The 21,952-nt window shown below is 37.4% G+C and overlaps 1 protein-coding gene across 1 annotated transcript in view; it reads right to left on the bottom strand.

Moving 5' to 3' along the window:
• The window catches only part of LOC126475260 (phospholipid-transporting ATPase ABCA1-like), a 407,094-nt gene that overhangs the window by 248,600 nt on the left and 136,542 nt on the right, over positions 1-21,952 (bottom strand). Inside the window, exons 7-9 of the mRNA XM_050102975.1 lie at positions 18,374-18,538; positions 16,423-16,607; positions 14,084-14,339 (exon numbers count right to left, since the gene is read on the bottom strand). Coding sequence (XP_049958932.1) covers positions 14,084-14,339; positions 16,423-16,607; positions 18,374-18,538 — 606 coding nt within the window. The remainder of the gene's footprint in view (positions 1-14,083; positions 14,340-16,422; positions 16,608-18,373; positions 18,539-21,952) is intronic.

Raw genomic sequence — 21,952 nt, 5'->3', positions numbered from 1 at the left:
AGCCATGTGAAATTCTTGGGTCTAAACCTTGATAAAAGTTTAAACTGAAAGACACATATAGACTTCTTGGCAAATAAAGTCCCTATCTTTTGCAATGTTTGTTTTATGTGTATCTGGTGCCACTCATATGGGCACAAGAAAGACAGTCTCCACAGTTATTTTGAATCTGGTATTTGGTATGGGATAATTTTCTGGGGAAACTCTAGAAGCAGTACAAGACTAGTAATTCTTCAGAAGAAAACCATTAGAAATGTGTGCTGCCCACAAAAATGAGTCATGTAGCACCATGTTTAAGAAATTAAAAATACTAACAATTACTTCACTGTACAGTTTTGAAATTTTGAGTTTTGTATATAATAATCAACATAATCTTCAAAAGTTCCATTTTAAGCATAGCTATGGAACTCGTCACAAGGAAAACTTCAAATTTCCTTCGCAGCACTTAAAGCTTTATGCACAGACACCACTATACATGCGGCTAAAAATGTTTAACAAATTAAAAGGAGGAAACATAATAACAATGGACCTTGGTTCGCTGAAAAGTTTACTCCAAAATATTTTAAGAGAGAAATGTTACTACACCATTTAAGAATTCATGAAAGACAGTCTGACACTTTGAACAATAAAAATATATAGCTAATATTGCAGTGTTGTGTGCATACAACAAAGGAAATTGTTAAACTCTTAATTTATAATAAATATTGTAGTGCTGTATTTATTGGCATTATTCTTAAAATAATGTAAAAAGAATTTATGTAAAAATTATATATTATATTTTTGCTAAACTTTATGTATCTCCTGATGTGTACAATGTATGCAATGAGACTAGTAAATCAAATTTTACACTTTACTTATATAATCATATGCAGCAGAAACAAACATGGTCACCATGTATTTGTGACAGGATTTGCGGTACATAACAAAATAGTGGTGATGGCTCTAGAAAATGTCAATAAAAGATATGTTACATCATGATCAAAGGTGTATATATAGAAACACCTCATTAGTAAGTGCCCATGGCCTAACTGAGGACAAGGAGGAAGATGTGAAAAATGAGTTCTATGGCACCTTAGACCAGATGTGCTCCAGATTACCACAGTATGACACCAAAAATGTGTTGGGAGGCTAAAGTACCAAAGTAGGGCAAGAACACTACTGACAACCAGACATAGGCATGATTCAGCTTGCACACTGAATCAAATGATAACACTATAAGGCTCATCAACTTGCCCACAGCTAAAAATATGAAAATAGCCAGTACATCATTTCCCCATAAAGACATACATAAAGCAACATGGTCCTCAATGGATGGACTAACTAGGAACCAAATAGATGATGCACTGATAGGGAAAAAACATAAAAAGGAAGTAACATATGTTTGGACAATGAGAGGAGCTGGTAGGATCAAACAGTTCTCTTGTGTTAATAAAGATGGAACAGTCATTACCAAAACAACGAAGTAAGAGCAACAGTGGCAAGAGAACACAAAGAATAGATGTGATTAGGCTAAAAGAGGAGGAGGTGAATATACAGTTTAAGATTAAGCTTAGAAATAGATTCACAGAATTAGAGAAAGCAATAGGAAAGATGGTGGAAATATCAATACAAAATGGAACAAGATGATAATAGTTATAAAGGAGACAACACAGGATGTACTAAGAGATAACAATAGTAGCAATATCAAGTGCAAGCCATGGTCCAATGAAACATGTAGAAAAGCAGTTCAGGGCAGGACGAAATCCAGACAGGCAATGCTCAGCATTAACAAATATGAAAACCAAATAAAATACATGACAGCCATGAGAGAATTTAAGAGAACAATCAGATGAGAGAAACGATCATTCAGAAATAAACAGATACAAAAGACAGGCAGAGGAGGACCATAGCCAGAACAACAGTAAACTGTTATACAGGACAATGAGAAGCTACAGGAAGAAGTACAGAGCTAAACCTGTGATAAATTAAGGATAAGAATGGAAAACTTATCACTACAAATGAAAGGAATTTAGAGAACTGGAGGAGACATTTCAGAGAACTACCAAACAACCCAGTAGATACCTCCAATGACAAAAACATGACAGAAATCAACCAGAACATACAACCATTAGTTAAAGAACCAACTCTAATGGAGGTGAAGGCAGCAATAAAAAGACAGAGAAATGGGACGGCATAGCCACGATATCAGCAGAGCTTATCAAAGAAGGGAGAGACAAGACATATGAATGATTAGCCAAACTGATAGAAGAGGTGCCGAGGAAAGAAGTAATGTTGGAGCAATGAAAAACTGCTGCTGCATGTCCCATATGCAAGAAGGGAGACAAATTGTTGACACAGAACTATAGAGGGATATCTCTCCTATGCACATGCTACAAAATAACATGAAGAATTGTACTGAACAGGCTCAAACCATACACTGAAGAAATATGAGAGACAGCACAAGTAGAGTTCATAAAGGTTAAGTCAACAACAAGCCGAATATTCACTCTAAGGCAAATACTAGATAAAAACTGGAAGCACAATTACTATGTTCATAGACTACAACAAAGCATAAGACAATTTAGTGAGAGAGGAGAGGTGGAGGATAATGGCAGTGTGTGGGATACCAGACAAGGTAATAAAGCTAACTGGAATCAAAGTGCGGAGTGAAAGTACAGGGGGGTTTTCAGAAATATTTGAGGTAAAAACAGGAGGGAGAAAGGGTGATGATATATCACCAACCCTGTTTAATTTGGCACTCAATAACATCCTGAGGAAAGTAACACAATGATGTACAGGAGTCACCATAGGGAAAAGATAAATGCTCTTGCTTTCGCAGATGATATTGTGATGACAGGAAAGAACATAGAAGACTTGGAGAAAATGGGAAATGTATTGATGTAAGAAGCTAAGAAAGTTCACAGTAATAGGAAGAAGAGTTCAATTAGGACTAAACCATCTAACAATCAGGAATCTAACAATACAGGAGACAGACACATTCACACACCTTGGTGTCAATGACAAATAACAAAATCTTACAGAACAAGAGTTTGTAATGAGTATTCGAGCTGAGGTAAGATGTCTAGGAACTGTACATAACCTCATAAGATCTAAGTTACTATCCAGGCAGGCAAAAATAAGAATACATCATACCATCATCAAAACAATAGTGTGCTACGCAAGCAAATATAGTACTGAGAAAAATGGAGCACTGAAAGAAAATTAACAGTGCAGAATAAGGAAAAACTGAAAATTCAGACAATCATACAAACTACCTGACATTGTAGCGTGTGTTATACAGACACGTTAGGAGTTGAGGGGACAACATAGTAATAAAGGAAGTAACCGAAGGAGAAGCCGAAGGAATGATCACTAGGACAGCTGAAAATTAGGTGGAAGGATAATACCATGGGAGACATTCAGATATTGGGTCTGGGAGATGAAGATGCAGCCGACAGGAAGGTGAGGAAGGCTGGACTGAGTGAGCCCAAGACCAGCTGTAGTTTGTGGGGCCAGTGTAAGTAAGTAAGTAAGTAAGTAAGTATGAAATCAAGATTGTGATGCAATTTTATCAGCCAATCACAGCTCGTATAACGTGATTCCCCTATTCATGACAGCAGGTATTCAGAGCATAGAACTTGTGATGTAGTCAGCCAATAGCAGCATCAGTGTTAAGTAGTACCAACATGCAAATAGGGAAAGCTAATGGTTTAAATTATAAACATTCAGTATAGCTACATGAAAAGCTAAGCTTTCATCTATAAGATTGGTTGTCAAAATTTTTTTGCTGTTTTTCCTGAGGGTGTGGTTAGGCAGGATCCTAAGAGCACAGCTCATATTGCAGAGCTGAATATTTCTGACAAGCACAATTACAAATTTCACTACTGTGCACCAAAAATTTTGTGGGTTACCTGGATGAACAAATGTTCTGACAAGCACTTTGACTTTTCCATAGAAAAGCCAATAAAGTGTGAAACTGCTCAACAATTCACCTCGCACTGTTTTATGAAGGATCATTATTACATAATTTTTAATATATAAAAGGACTAAAATGAAACACTAACTTTAAAGCTTGGTCTTTCTCTTGTGTATTACCCTTTAAGATATATCAAAGAAACACGCCAATAAGTTTTAAATAATGGCATAAATGGCTGGTCTTCTGGGCCCAAAATTTTTCTAAGCAGCTGGACCTCAGGGTGTTAAGTTTTGAATAAGAGTCAAACATTCCGTGATTTAAGAAATTGTCATTCTCACATTTAACACAATCCATCTTGCATAAAAGGTAATTTACTTTGAAAGAAACACTTCTCAAATCACCAATGACAATATTTTCCTGCAACCTGTTGTAAATGTAGACAGTTGTGGTGTCACACTCATCGAAATCAGTTTGTTGTTATGAAGTATTGCACAGTCTTCGTCCTAAAGCCTTTGACACATTTCAGTGTCTATAGGTGCTTGTGTGAGCTGTTTGTTTTGTTGTAAATGGTAAATTGGAACTAAAATTTTATTTTGGTGTTATTCTCTCATTTATATTTTCTTGCTTTGTTAGAGTATCAGTTCTCACCAGTAAAAATTACAAACATTTAACTGGGAACTAACACAAGAAAAATTCCCAGAATTTTAAAAAGTTTACAGGCTTTTCCCAGATTTTTCCCAAATGAGAAGATTCCCGAGCCTTTTCCCAGATTTACAGGTTGTCCCAGGCATATACACTCTGTAGTATTAGAGGATTTAATTCAATGCTCTCCTGGTCCCAGCGAATGATTAGCTAGCACTGATGTATCTGCATTGCTGTCAAGGTCACATCAACTGTGATAGATGCTATCTCAGAGTGGTGTTGACCATTTGAAAATAGATTCAATGAACCACTGCTGAAACAAATTGGCCCTTTACCCCAAAAACTCCGATGTTAAGATGTATCTGCACCACAGTAGGGAAGTATGAGAACTTCATACTGAAGTTTCTTCTTTCACATTCCTACCAAAATAATGACTTTTCCACATTCTTCCTATACAGATGGTTGGTCATGTAATGTGGGCTTTCCCTGCCGGTACTGATGTATTTGATCTTATGGAAAATAGAAATTAAAGTACGATGAGAATAATTTAAAAAACCCACATGTCTGCAGTAAACTGAAAATCCATCATTGCAGCCCACTCTTCTGACCTCCACACTGGAATTTGTAACTGACAAGCCACTGATGCAGTACTGGAGAAGGAAAAGAAAACTGCAAAATTGCCAAAAAATAAGAGCCACTCTACAGGACTCCTTATTGTAGACATTAAGGATATGTATAGTGCTGCTAACATAGGTAAAAAATATGTTTCCATCAACACATTTCTCATAATCTTCGAAAGCTGTTTTTCATTATAATTTTTAAAACATGGAACTAGCCCTAACAAGTAAAAGAGATTGCTGACTAACGGGATTAGAAGATCATGCTGAACAAAGTAGGAATTAAATCAAAATGTTGTAATAAGTCACAATTGATTGACACACTAAATGGACTTTGTCAGTTGCTTGGAATCCAAACACAGCCAAAAACATTTTGCATCAACAGGGAATTCACTACTCACAATGTAAGTTGCTGTGCCCCATTCTTATAACACACTAAGCTGGAGAATTACCCCTGCTACAGAATACTCAGTTTACTGTAACATTGTCTGACAGTTGTTTCCATGTCTACCTGAAACTCACTCAGTCAACTGTCCATGACCAACATTATCAGATAATACACTGACGCAATGCTTGTGTGGCCTTGGGAGACAACCTCCACATCCAAGGAAAACACCAGGGCTTCTGACAATTGTTCAGCAGCTCTCTGACTGTCACAACCTGATGCCAAATAGCCTACTTTGTGGCACAGTCCATACATAGTGTTCACATTTGGGCAATTCTGCTTCCCCACCTCCCAAATGTCAGAAAGTATATCCCCTGCTACTGCCATAAGTTCATGTGATTCTGCAATCTGGGCAACTTCATCTAAAGAAGGTTTGGACAAGGCCAATTCCCTAGTTTAGATCTCAGAAGCTAGTGTTCACATCTCTAATTAGCAAGGCAGCATACCATCCTCAGATCCCAGGTGGCATAAATAACACACCAAATTAGTAAACTTTGTATAGATACAGCTCCAATGTAATGCCAGAGATACAGCTGTTAGAGTTTCCCAGGCATCTGCTAGAGGTCTACACAGATTCCTGCAAGTCTCGGCAGTCAGGTACGTAAACAGCCAAGTGTAATCATTGTTTGATGAGTGCATGCAACAAACAACAGACAAAATGATGTCAAGGTGTTGTAAGGTCTATTTATTTACATTGTATGTTAAAAAATACTCCTATTTAATATGTGACCACATTAATACCACTGCTGTGGTCACATTAATGCACTGTGCTACAAAATAATTTGTACACATGTTGGATAGGACACAACGGAACTGAAAATGTATTACTATGTACATTAGCATACATGTCTCAAAACTTATTCAATAATAGTCATTGAGTATCTTTAGTCTTGCTTTATACATTTGGTACTGATCTTCTGAAGTAGCATTTATATCTGTAGATTTCTGTTTTGTTCAAAATAAGAAAATTTTTTCCTCCTTTAGTGTCAGATGCACAGATAATTAAGGAGTTGGAGAGACCTCTAGAGTTTGATGGAGACAGAATTTGATGGAGACATTTCACAAATCAAAGGCACATCCAGTGCTGAAGAATACAGAGCAGATATTGTTTTCGCAACAGAGGTGGAAAGTGATGGTCATTTATGTGACATTGCTTAAGATACTGCGACAAAGTGGTGGTAGACAGAAAGCGAGAAGTGCCCCTTTTTGAAGTTATATTTCTCAGACTCAGTACACGGATTTAAATTTTTCATAATGTCATACAATCCCACACCACTGAGCAACAATAAGGTGATTAACCAACTGGATTGACAATATGCCGTAACTGGTAATGCAGCAAGAACCAGCACAGGTAATTCTCCCACTTTTCTGTAAATTCATCAAAATTGGCAGATGGCTTGGGGTCGGCGGAGGAAAAGGCTCTTCTGCAGATGCCTGGTCCACCACCAGCCAGTGTGGGAGCAGAGCAATCCCACACACTGCTTGAAGAAGTCCTGCACCTACTCCTGAGGCAACTGTTGTAGTTGTTGCTTCTGGAGGCACAATTTTCTCTGCCAGCATTACAAAAATGCCGGATCCACATTGGCCACAAAGGAACAATATAATATGGAATAAAAGTGCCGCACATAGAACATCCATATCACCATTTTTGTATCTGCACAGGCATGCCATCACTGCAAACCATCCTGACAGTACAAATGTCACTGTTCTAGAAAGCTTTACATGTGGTCAATCTACAAGCGCACAGTCCGAAACCACTTTCAGTTCACATATGGTATTTTACGCTCAGAAATGGGCACTTGGAGCAATGATTTGTGTAAGTTCATGAACCTCTTGACACCCCTGTTCAGGATTCTAACACTGGCCTCTTAATTTTCTTTGATGTCATGTATTTCTTGTTAACAACAAGAATTAGCAGCTTTCACACAGTTAATACTGGGCAGAAATCAAATCTACATTGGTATTATACCTCCTTAACTCTTGTACAGAAAGGCATGCAGTTTATTGCTGCATCTATTTTCAATAAGCTACCACAAGAATTAAAAAATCTTAGCAGTAAACCTCACTCTTTCACATCAAACTTGAATTCACTCTAGGAAAAACATTAAGCAAATTCCTGTGTTATATTGTTGACTATGCTAACATATACTCAGCAGCTTGTGGTCTGTATACGTTTGATGTAAATTTTTATTTTATTCATTATTAACACGTAATTTCATGTGCTGACTCATTCCATGAGCATGGGGATTCACCTCATCAGTTTGGTCCTGTAGAACTAAATGTGTGAAACAAGAAAATAAATAAAATATTCCTGCACCAATCATTATGGAAAACAGAGATAGTAACAACTGTATAGGAGAGCAAGGTCTCTCATAATCACATCCTTGGATAAAATTTTATCCTTCTTCTTGAAGTATCAAATTTGAATAAAAACTCATACTTTCAATTATTATATCCATTGTCTTCATCAGGAATAACTGATGTTGTAACTGCTGCTGTAACCATCCAAAATAAGATTATGCAAAAACTAATAAGACTGATGAATCTAAAACAATACAGTGTTTCCCAGAAGGAATTGGCAGTATTCTCAAATATGACATATGATCATTTGAAGAAAATAATTCTACTAAATATTTGCTTTAAAATGCATACCATAAGAGCTATGAGCACTACTACATCTTCAATAATGTAAACAAAATGTCTTCTATGGCAAGCTCTTTATTTTCCATAATTTGAGAGGTGGTAGTACAGGCCAAAACAACAACAAAAAAGTCCACTACACACAGGCTCCCAAGCGCATAACTTAAAGAGCTATGAGCACTTTTCCATCTTCGGTACTGTGAAACACATCGCTTCTGCTGACCAAGTGCTCACAGCTATTAAAACATGCACCTTATTGTCTCATAAACACAGGCCCTTTTTTCTTGTTTTGCTCCATACTACCTGTTCCCAAAATATGAAAGTAAAGAGCTCACAGCAGAAGAGGTTTCTTCTTCTTCTTCTTTTTCTTCGCCTTTGTCCCACAGCAGCACAGGGTCAGCATGGTTATTAATGGATTTGGCAATTTTAGTTTAAGGGGCAGCCAGATGCATTTGCTATCACCATCATGTTACACTATCCCCACCCTAACTGTCTGCATGCCAGCACACCTCCCTGTCCCAGAACCATCGCCTTAATATGCATGGCTACCCAGGCAGTTGGTGATCTTAGCTCTTAAGGTATGTACCTTAGCGCCCGTTTTTTGGCCCCCCCCCCTTTTTTTTTTTTTTTTACTGCTTTGAGTGATTGTTCCTGTCACGCCTCTGAATACTGACCATTCTTCGTGGGACACAGTACATTTATTGTGAAATAAAGACAAATAAAATTATATTATTAATAAAATAAAAGCAGTCTGTTCAACAGTGCACATCAGCAAAATCAAAATCTGCTGTTGGGTCACACTCAAGGCTGCTCTGTTCCACTCCATGTTTTTTTAACATGATTTGGTCTTTCACAGCATGCTGTCTAAAAGATGGTGGAGACTTTGTCACTCAGGCGTGTACCTGTCTTCAACGAGGGCCAATCTGTAGTCATTCAGTGCATGTGGAGATCTACTGGTGAAGGCAAATTGTAGATTTCAACTGATCCCAGGTATGCCCAATCCATTTCATGTCAGTGGATAACACAACCATTCCATTCAGTTGATTCCTGCCTCCTGGAGAAAGGCCTTTACAGTCATGCACAGGGTACTCATGCAGTAGTGCCTTAAAAGATGAACACATTGCTGAGATGCTGACTTTAGGGGTGGGCAAAAGGCAGGAGGATCCTATTGCAATGCTGTGAAGTCCTCAAGTAAATAAAGGATAGTGGTGAGAAGTGTTCAATATCTGTACATTACACTGGCCACAACATAACTGACCTACCTGTCTGCTGAACTTATGGGACTGAATGCTTGGGAAGCTGTATTGGTACATAGTTCCTTCCACACCTTTCCACAAGTATTATCAGGTGTCTGACAAATCCTACATTCATTCATAAAGAAAACCAACTGCCATTGATCCAGATTCCAATCCAGGGGTTTCCTTCACCACCTTCTTTGCACATCATGGTGCATAGATTCTGTACTGCTCTTTCTAATGGAGGCCTAGATACCAAACTCATCATGTGAAATGAAATTATCATATGACATTATCAGTAAGGAGAAGCCGACTGGGGTCGTTTGGCAGCTTGGTGCAATTCTTTCTATTTGATGCCACTTTGGTGACTTGTGCATTGATGAATATTAAATGAAATAATTAGGGCAGCACAAAAACCCAGCCCGAGATTGAAAAAATCTCCAATATGGCTGGGAACCAAACATGGATCCAATGATCTAGGCAAAGCAAAATTAACCACTAGCCATGAGTTAAGGACCTTTATCATGTGGAGATGGTTGCGTATTACCTGTGTTAACAAAGCCATAAGAGTAGTTTACACAGAATAGTGGTTGAATGTTCAAATGATGTTTCTATGATGTACACCAACCCAGCAAGCAACTTTCCGCTCTAACAACACTTCTTGTACTCACGATCTAAGGTTGAATGAACTTTTTGAAGTACACTGACAGACTGAATAGTGTACACAAGACACACCACCCAATTCATGACTGGAGACAGCATGCATTCCAGGACAACTGTAGAAATGCAAATTTCCTTTTCTACCTCCATTAAAAAAGTAACTGTGTGCAGTAATTTTCTATGGTAAACGCATCATTAAGATGATTTCTGTGAGCAGTTTATAACAAACAAACAACTGGGTGAATTTATGTATAGGCTCTCTACATCGACAGGCTGCTTCCGTACACTACAAAGACTGTAGCCGCTATACTGGCTTTTTGATGCACATGCATTCAATGTGAACAGAAGAGAGAGAACATTTTAAAAAGGAATAAGAAAATGTCTGTAGAATGGTCTGTGACAATTTACAAGTAATAATGCTTGTAAAAATAAATAGGGCACTTCATCCCAGAATATCTTTCAACTCTCAACTGTGTTCTTACTAAGGAGGGAACAGGTCTGCAGATCGTTCTCCTGTTGTGAGTGATCTCACTTACACATTAAAAAATATCACAATATTGCTCTGTCACATAGTAAAAGTGGTCCTTAATGAGTACGTGGGTCCCTAAAATGTTTCACTGTTGTCGCAGATGATGTCTGTTTTTAGGCATTACCTGCCAAAAATGTGCACTCTGGAGGAGACTTGCAGCCAAGTTTAACCCACTTAACACAGAATAAAACTATGTTGTTGGAAGATTTTGCACTTATACCCTTCTTGGGAAGAAACTCCCAAACTGAACATCTACTGCATATATAAACCAAAGAAATCATTATACACTGATATCCTTCCTCCCCTCTTATCCCCATTGCCATTTGTGCACTGCACATAATTAACCTCTCATTAAAGAGTAAAGCCAAAATTACATAAAACCCTAAGCACTAGCATCTACAAGAACTACGTACTGTATCTTACAGCTCCACTAGCACACCTGGCAACACTTCTCAATTGTTACAAATGTATGGGAATTGGATGTATGTCCCCCCCCCCCCTCTCTCTCTCTCTCTCTCTCTCTCTCTCTCTCTCTCTCTCTCTCTGAGCCTATATTATTATCACTGTAAATGCAATCTTGATTGGCAACTGAACTCACTTAAAAACAAAAAAATGGGTAAATTGGTTGGGATCACTGCCATACAGAGTATGAGAGACCTCACCAGCTGCTGGATCTGTAGGGAATCTAGTTTCAAAGTTTTGAAATAGTTCTGATCTGTGAACGCATGGGATTATAAAGTTTTGGATGATTCAGATTTCACAATAATTTCTAATCATAAGCGGATAAGCCATAAATACAAATTTCATGTATACTGTTAAAACTGACCCCAACAAAGAAAATGAAACTGCACATCTGCACAACACAGCAAACCATTTTCTTTCTACTGTCAGTTTTAACAGAACCCCCCCCCCCCCCCCCCCCCACACACACACACACACACAGTGTTAGGGGTACAGCTACAAATATAGTGTCAACTGCCACCTTAATATGCATCCACTTCAGCGTGTTCTCTGCATTAAATATTCTTCCCACAAATACACCACATAATTTACTACCTAGTATTTTCTGTTCAGTCTCAAATGTACCATGAAGTAGACTACACCTATCAGTGTAGACCATCTGTTTTGCACCCATGCGTCCACACTTAAATACCTGACTTTCTGGCCATCAAAAATGAACATTAGTGTCTTGCTTATGCCTTTTGTATTAATCAACTCTTAACAGCTATACTATTAGTATGTAAATGAAGTAAATACTGATGTTATGGTGTTCAGTACACTGTCCTCAGTCACGAACAGAAATGTACGTATGAATACACCTAACATCCCACAAACCGCTACGTTTGCCCTAATGTTTACTATAGCATTGTGCAAAAATTCAAAACGATTCGGTCAAGAACTTTTCAAGAATTTTGGAAAGCACACTTGGTTTTTGTATTAGTATAGATAGATATATACACACTGAAGTGCAAAAGAAACTTGTATAGGCATGTGTACTGAGATATATAAACAGGCAGAATATGGCATTGCGGTCGTCAACACCTATATAAGACAACAAGTGTCTGGTGTAGTTGTTAGATCGGTTACTGAGGCTACAATGGCAGGTTATCAAGATTTAAGCAAGTTTGAACATGGTGTTCTACTCGCTGCATGAGCGATGGGCCACAGCATCTCCGATACAGCAATGAAGTGGTGATTTTCCAGTATGACTATTTCGCAAGTGTACCATGAATATCAGGAATCCAGTAAAACATCAAATCTCTGACATGGCTGCGGCCGGAAAAAGTTGTTGCAAGAATTGGGCCAACGACTGAAGAGAATCATTCAATGTAACAGTAGTACAATCGTTCTGCAAATTGCTGCATATTTCAATGCTGGACCATCATCAACAAGTATCAGCATGTGAACCATCCAACAAAACACCACTAATGTAGGCTTTTGGAGCCGAAGGCCCGCTTTTATACCCTTGATGACTGCATGACACAGGGCTTATGCCTCACCTGGGCTCGTCAACACCGACACTGGACTGATGATGACTGGAAGTATGTTGCCTGGTCAGACGAGTCTCGCTTCAAATTGTGTCGAGTGGATGGATGTGTATGGGCATGGAGACACCCTCATGAATCCACGGACCCCGCATGTCAGCAGGGGACTGTTTAAGCTGGTGAAGGCTCTGTAATGGTGTGGGATGTGTGCAGCTGGAGTGATATGGGACCCATGATACATCTAGATACAATGACAGGTGACAAGTACATAAGCATCGTGTCTGATCACCTACATCCATTTATGTCTATTGTGCGCTCCGACAGACTTGGGCAATTCCAGCACTACAATGGGACACCCCAAATGTCCAAAATTGCTAAAGATGGCTCCAGGAACACTGTTGTGAGTTTCAACACTTCTGCTGCCCACCAAAGCCCATAGTCGTGAACAATATTGAGCATATCTGGGATGCCTTGCAACTTACTGTTCAGAAGAGCTCTCCGCTCCTCTTACACTCTTATGGGTTTATGGATAGCCCTGCATAATTCTGCATGATTCATAGTGTCAATTCCCTCCAGCACTACTTCAGACATTAGTTGAGTCCATGCCATGTCGTGTTGCAGCTCTTCTGCATGCTCGTGGGGGCCCTACACAATATTCGTGTGGTGTACCAATTTCTTTGGCTCTTCAGTGTATAATTATATATTGCACAGGATCACGAGGAACTGTCTTGGAAGCTTGGAAGTCTGTTGCAGGGTATATTGTGCTGAGAAATAATTGTTAAGAAAAGCATACGATATGCTGCACAATTCCCAATTTAGTTACCACTGAAGTTAGCCAATCAGCCCATTGTTAGCAAAAATTCAAGCAGCCCACTAGTGACTGTGCTGCCAAATGTGTTTTTCGTTTAATTTAACCAAACAAGAAAGTGATACAAAAATTGTATATGGAATGCTAGTAAGGATCACACCTGGGTGAAAGGCTTAGCTTCAATCTATCCTATGAGAACAATTGACAGTAACTGTATCTGGTGGGCCACTTGAATTTGCACATGCAATCGCCTGATTGGCTAACGTCAATGCTAATTAACTCTGAAACAGTGCAACATATCAAATTTTTTTCTACAATTATTTCTCAACACAACCTACCCTGTAACACCCTTACAAGCTTTTCAGACTTTCTGATCACCCAGTATATTTTTAAAAATATGCAGCCTATGTCTGTCCAAATGTTTCTTAGAGTAACATGAACGATTTTAAGTACATCAGAAGAGAACTTCGAGATTTTGGGGTTACAACATTAATAACAACTTGCCTTTACATAATAGTATAGATTATGGAACCAATTACTCTGTAAAGTATGCACACAGACAAAATAATTCACTTTGTACAGTGACAAAAAGCAAATAACAAGAAAAATGATAAAAACACTTATCAATACCTGAAAGAATAGACATTGTAGTGGTTTTACCAGCCCCATTGTGGCCCAAGAGAGCTGTAATCTCTCCATTATAGATATCAAGAGTTATGCCTTTCACAGCCACTTTTGATTCAGATTTTCTTAAAGAAGTGTAGATCTTGAATAAATTTTTAATTCTTATTCCTGGCTCCAGATTATCAGGTGGTGCTTCAAAGTTCCTTTGAACATCTGCCTGTGTTTCCAAGTTTTCTATACCATTGTTACTACGAAAACATTGCTGGAAAAAAAGTGTCATAAGCATACAAATTATTCCCATGCTGTTTGAAGATATTACTAGTAACATGAATATGCATCTACTAGCCATAATCCACTATTTTTTTACTCATATGTCTACCATTTGCTTAATTTGCTTCTATTACCATTTTATGGCTCACATTTTACATTATTTATTATCATCAACACCTGATCACAAATATTACTCATTGTATATTCAAGACACTTTCCTTGGCACTGATTTCCCAATCCATTTATGTGTATACACCTCATGGATTGACTGAAATCTTCAATTTACTATTGCTGCTACAGCTTCTTTTCTTCTGCTGTTCCAAACTGTCTAGAGACTCTTCAACAACACCATGTCTAATACAGGGCAGTAAATTTGTGTGTCCAAGATCAAATACAAAAGGAACAATATCATTCACTTACAGACATAAATTCTGCTCACTGACACGTAACAACCTACCTAAACAGCAAGGTGACAACACGCAGAGAAATGGTACACTGCAATGCTATTTCATCTTTGAATCTTTCTTCTTTGAAACTGTAACCCACACATTTTCCAGATATTTAGTAAAAAGCTGAAAATTTTCAAGCCAACACTCGTTTCATGACTCATCTGACCAATATGGCATGCCCATTGTGTATCTCAGCATTCACATCATCTGGACTTCATTCTTCAATTATCAAATTGATTCATATTGATTCATACAGTATAACAAACCAAATATGTCATTGTAAATGGCTACATTTACAAACTGATATAGACATAGTCCAGAAGTGATAGTGATGATGATGATGATGATGATGATGATGATGATCTTTTCTCTTCTCTTTTTGTCAGAATTCCCAATGACACTTTGTTTCTTCCTGTCATATCACAGTAACAATGACAGTTGTGTACAGTGATTCGACTGTCTTGCTGTGTGAAAAAATGTTGACTTTATTGAAAATAATCATTAATTTTTGATAAATGTCAAAACAGAGACAGTTGCCTGTGAGTGACTACAGTGCTCTCAGACTCTCATAAATACTCTTTGAATATAGCAATGTAATCTTATATGGATCATTACTTGTAATATTATCAAAAAGTAGGAAGTCTATATATTGTGGTACATTATGAAAGGGTGCCTTTACACAAAACCATAACCTGCTTAAGTCAGAATAATAACCAGATAATTAATTATTTCTAAAAGCATGTAGTATGAAAGTACTGTTCAGACAATATACCAAGACTTTATAAATTCTAAATATGTTCATTTATCATTTTCAACAGTTTCCTGATTTCATATGAGCAGCAATTAGAAGCCACTTTTGCAATTAATGCAAACTGATCTGGTGCATGAGCTGGATGCAATCACGGCAGTAACAGGATGAATTTTGCTCTCTTGTTTAAAATTATGAAATTGATGGGACTACAATTCACTTCTCATTAAGCTGCTGTCACTGCACAAGAAAATAATGCGAGAAGAATAAATATGATTTAAGGTTTCAGGGTCTTTGAGGTCTGCAGCCTCATAGGAGAAAGTTCCTCAACATTCTCCACCATGCAAAACATCAACTAAATAAATTTTACTGTTGTTCTGAAAATATAGCCACACCATTATCAGTACTATCATTCACACTTAGTTACATATTGACAAGACCGGATGCAACTTAAGGGTTATTAATTTGAAGTTATCATTTTATTTTTTGTATAAAATTTCTTGAAATTATTTTTATTCAGAAACAGAGATTTTCAGTTTGCATTCAAGTCAGACTAGCTTCTTGCCATGCAACTCTTTACGGTACACTGTGCCGGCTTCTCTTAATGATTCAACCATAAGCTGCACAAAATATTCCTAGTAATAGTCTGACTGATTTGTGATGACCCTACTCATCTACACAGTTTATGCTGAAACTTTCTCTCATTGCAATGAATTTTTTGAAACTTACGAACAGTACCAAAATTAGGTAAAACAAGTAGCACCAAAACAGCAATAATGAACAAATTCATGACACGTATGGTGCTGCACTTTTTGATATCAGATTAAAAATGTCATACAATGCATAAATATTTCGACAGTAACACAACTGGCACTTACCGCAAACATGTAATACCAAGATCTGGCAACACCATATTTTCCTGGCTTAACTGTATCCATATAATTAGTAATTAAAATGTAAAGAAGTATACTAAGAAGGTACATTAAAAATACATCAGCCATAGTTAGGTCTTCAGGGTTACCAACTGGAGGAGAAATCACAGTATTCCACTGAAGTCCATCACCTGTAAACAGAAAAATGCACAGTAAAGGAAATATTTTTGCGCGCGCGCGCGCACACACACACACACACACACACACACACACACACACACACACACACACACACACACAACATTTGTTAGCTGTGAAAACTTATGTCGTTCTTATGGGACAATGTGTGCAACTTGCAACTACAATCTAATTAAAATTATCTGTTAACTGACATCTTTTGCTCACCACTGTAACATGCAGGTGACAGTTATCATATGTTTCTCAGTTAAGGCTTGGTCGAACAGTAGCGTTCTTTAAGGTAAATGACATATTGAGAGCGTCAACTATTATGTAGCTCAAGCACTGCCAAGTGAACTCATGCTCTGTTGTGGCATGGTACAAGAACAGATGTCCCAAACATGACATCTTCAACTCTAATTGGAGAAAACCAGTTCTAAGGTGTCAAGTGTTGATGAACAAGCAGTTTTAGTCAGATTCTAATAACAAGCTTCAGGAAAACACTATTTGCATGTAATAACCTACACAAGTGACAAATAACACAACAATTACAATTCTTTCCCTTCCAAATGGCAACAGTAACAGTGGTACATAAAGGGAGTAAATTAGTGGCCACATATTATCAAGTAAAGCACAAAAGTACTGCAGTCTTTAAGAATAAACATTTGCAAAACAATACCACAATTGAAAGGTAGTGATTTAAAGGGGTGTTTTTTTCCTGGTTAAGAAAATAGTTTTTGGTAACAATATGATGCAACAACCACTTTATATAACATCAGAACTGTAGGTCAGGTTGTATCTCAAAATGAAATCTTTTCTTTTCCTTGTGTCATTACTGCTCTAAGGATTGTTTACCCCTGTATTGCTCAGTGTCTGACTAATCTACATGTGGGAGGGTGTGAAACTGAATAACACCAAGTTCAGTTATTTGTAAAAGGAGTTCTCTGGTACTGAACTGAATCCCAAGTTTTTCTTTAACTGCTTAATAATAACTACTATGTCAAAATAAAACAGCAACTATTTTAGTTTTGACTGTTATTGTCCACACAACAGAAGTACAAAGTCAACTCCTTTCTGTAAATTAAGTAAGGAGAGAATTAAATATTATTCTTACGTTGTAGTTTTAATGCTTGCCAGTGCAACCTGAATGGGGAATATGGAGATTACAAAATCTTTTTACAGATTCTGATCCTTGTAGCAGACAATTCTGTGTCTTACTGAAAGACTCCTGATACAAAGTTGTGATTCTGTAAAATGTACGAAAAGGCTGGAAGTGTGTGATGGTGTGCATTTTTGTGTTCTCGTGGTGCAGTAACTGATCTATTAAATTTCCAGAGTCCACCCGCAGAAACTACTCTTCTTCTTCTTCTGCTGCTGCTGCTAATATTTTTGCTGCATACCTTGTGGTCATCTTCATAATGAGCCACATACTGACAGTACAGCACTCATTCTGCCATTTTAAATAACAGACATATAACCATCAGACATTGAGTGGCAAAAACAGTATGCATAAATTGAATCTGTAGCTCCATGGTGAAAGAAGCAGTTGAATTTCACTTAGTGACGAACAGAGATAGCAGTTTCAACCTCAAAAAATTATAGAATCTGGTGCTTTCTTTAATATACTTGCCAACTTATCACTACAGTGCAGCTAATTATGATACATTGATATTCCAGCAAGGATCAACCACACAGCTGTGGTTTAAAACACTGGAATTGGTTCTGTAACTTCAATTTACTACTCAGTTCAAAATTCCTCTTGTGATATGTGCAGACTTACCTCTTAACTCATACTGCCACATTATAATCAGCCCACGAAGAAGACCCCCTTGAGGCAGCAGACACAGTAATTTTTCAACTAACTTTCCTGCTGTTCCAGAGAAGGCATGTACAGCAAAATACAGCACAAACCATGCAGAACTTCCAAATGTCACAGCCATAGTTGCTATAAAATGAAACATTGTGTCAACAGCAGCTATTTAACTCCACATTACACTACATTTACATTAAAATAAAGTTAATGAAACATGCATGTGGCTAGGACCTCCCATGGGGTAGACCATTCACCTGGTGAAAATCTTTTTAGCTGATGCCAATTCAATGACTTGCATGTCAATGAGGATAAAATTATGATGGAGATAACTCAAAACCCAATCAAAAAATGGTTCAAATGGCTCTGAGCACTATGGGACTTAACTACTGAGGTCATCAGTCCTCTAGAACTTAGAACTACTTAAACCTAACTAACCTAAGGACATCACACACATCCATGCCCGAGGCAGGATTCGAACCTGCGACCGTAGCGGTCGTGCGGTTCCAGACTGTAGCGCCTAGAACCACTCGGCCACACTGGCCGGCTAAAGCCCAATCCCCAAGAAGAAAAAAATCACTGACCCAGCTGGAAATGAAACCTGGAGCCCTTGCTTAGGATTCTGCTATGCTGACCTCTCAGCTGCAGAGGTGGGCAATAAAGTTAACGAGAAGTATCATTATGTGAAATTACGAGAATGAATTTTCAGTCACGTTATTTAATAGTGGCACAGGTAATTGACACACAGCTATAATCAAAATTCACATCAATGTCCCCAGAGAGTGTCTGTTACAGAAATGATGACTCACTGAAACCACTTGTCACCATATTCTATTATTAATATTTCCTAATAGTGGAAACAAACAAGGACCTTAAACATAAACAATGAAATACTGATTCATTAGATTTACTCCAACACAACTACTTCACAAGCATCACTGGTAATCAGTTTAAACAACACAATCCTTAAGAAGAACAGGAACTCCATTGAGTCACTAAAGTGGTTATGATGATGTTTCTAGAAGAGTAAAAACATCTTATATGGGCTTGATAGGGCCATCCTTTAGCAAGATCCTCGACAAGATGGCGGTAAGTATAGATGTACATGATGTTACTGCTAAATTAAATTACAGCGATGCAGTTAAAAAGATCGCTTGTATGAAGTGCAAAGATGAACTTAAAATGTATAGTGAACGTATTTCAAGTTTACAATCAGTAATCATAGGATTAAGAAAAGAAAATGACAGCCTAAAGCATGAAAATATGGAGCTTAGGTCGAGACAAAACATGAGTGTACTGCCGAAAGTTAGCAACTATAAGTCGATGGAATGGAAAACAGTGAAAGGCAAATGTAAAGCCCAAGGCGAAAAAATGTCACCTACAGTAAGCAAACCAAGTCTCGAGTGTGAAAACAATTTTAATAACCTTTATTCCGAAAACTGTAGTCAAGTGACTGGATCGAAATATGAGGTAATTTCGAGTGTGTCTATAGAAAACGTTACAAAAAGTAACCTTCGCAGCAAAAAAAAAAAAAAAAAAAAAAAAAGAAAAAAAAAAAAAAAAAAGTGAAAACTCTCGCAAAACAGTTAGACTTGCACTACCTGTGCCTCAGCTCTTACCAGAAACCAATAGTGATAAATGTGAAAGTGTGAAATATGGCGAAAATGAACTTCATAAACTATGCAGTGGAGGGGAAAAAAAAGGGGTAAAAAGTACGATCGTCAAACCGTCGAAAAAAAGGTACAACATTCTCTTATTAACAGACAGCCACGGCAGAAATTTTGCGAGTGTTTTACAGGACAATTACAAAGGTATCCAAGCAATAGGAATAGTGAAACCAAATGCAAGTACGAAATCTGTTACTGATGTCAACCTGCAGGGAAACAAGAAAGAAGAGAATGAATATCTAATGTGTATAGCTGGTGCCAATGACATCAAAAGAAATGAAGAATGAAATTGCCTAGCAAGCCTGGAAAACCTCCTAGAAAAAAATAAATCATGAAACACCATTATTACAACGCTGCCTCACAGGTATGATCTCATGTGCAATTCGTGTGTAAATAAGTTGATTCGAAAAACAAACATTAAAATGAAACAAATGTGTACTCGTTTTGGCAAATGTAAAATATTAGATATAGGCAAACTGAAAAGAAGCCTACATACCAGACATGGTATGCACCTATATTTTGAAGGCAAAAAATTCTTGTGTGACAAAATATGGGAAATTATCAAAGAAAAAGACAAATTAAATAGAATTCTCAGTCACAAAGTAAACAGTGATGTGTTTTTTAGAGGAAAGCATAATAAATTAACTGTTGCATATCAGAATGTCTAGTATGTAACTAATAAAACAGAGCAGCTGAGTGTTTACCTAAATGAAACTAAGCCACACCTCTTCCTAGCAAGTGAATCGGGATGCAAGGAAGAGCAAGCATATGGTTACAGACTAAAAAATTACAAACTTATAAACCTGTACTGCAGAAAGACACACAAAAGTGGTGGGGTAGGCATTTATAGTAGAAATGATATAAAATGTGAAAAAGTGAAATGGATAGATGATCTAAGTACTGAAATGGTATTTGAGGTTGCAGCAGTAAACCTAAAGAATGGAAACAACAGCCGTATTATAGCAGCACCGTATAGGTCACCTGGAAGTAACACAGAAGAGTTTCTAAATTGCCTAGAGGATTTGCTGGAGGGGACAGCAGTGTATAAAAAACACTTGTTGCTTGTTGGAGACATCAACATAGACTCACTAAATAATAGTGTTAATTATTTGCACTATATGGATGGATTACAGTGTTATAACTTTAAACAAATGAACTCAGAACCTACACAAGTCACTGCAAATACGAAGACATGTACTGACCATGTTCTCACAAATGTAGGAAAAGAGAAAGTAAATGTAAACACCTTAGAAAACTACATTAAAGTAAATAAAGCTGTAAACCATAAAGCAGAGAATCTCCCTTCTGAAGTTATTGAACTGAGGGAGAAAATGAAAGATTGCTATATACTTTTTAGAGATACTAAACTACAATATTTCTCAACAAAATATAAACTGCTCAGAAAAACATACAGAGAGTCCTTGACTAACCTAAAAGCACAGAAATATACCTCTGAAATAAGGAACTCTAGCTGTATCAGTAAAACTGCCTGGAAAATAATGCATAAAGAAAGTGGGAAACAGAATTTCTGCGAACACAGCAACATAACATTAAAAGAAAATGGTGAAGAAATAAATGACCCAAAAGAAATGTGTGAGAAATTTATACGTAAGTTCAGTACAGTTGGTACAAATGAAGTTCATGTCAAGCCATAAAATTTTAGTCTTGGAAAATCTAGCCAGTCCTTTTATATCCATGGCATTACTGAGAAGGACGTCCTAATAATCATATCAGCACTTCGACCAAAAATGTCTTATGGCTGGGATGACATTTCACCTAAACTGCTAAAAGAATGCAGGAATGAATTAGTGAAACCCCTGACTCACTTGATAAATACCTCCCTCAGTAATGGTGTATTCCCTAACCTTTTCAAAATTACTGA

Source organism: Schistocerca serialis, chromosome 4, assembly GCF_023864345.2.
Source record: "Schistocerca serialis cubense isolate TAMUIC-IGC-003099 chromosome 4, iqSchSeri2.2, whole genome shotgun sequence".
Taxonomy (NCBI): Eukaryota; Metazoa; Arthropoda; class Insecta; order Orthoptera; family Acrididae; genus Schistocerca; species Schistocerca serialis.
The sequence above is the reverse complement of the archived record's forward strand: the minus strand, read 5'-3'. Positions and strand labels throughout refer to the sequence as shown.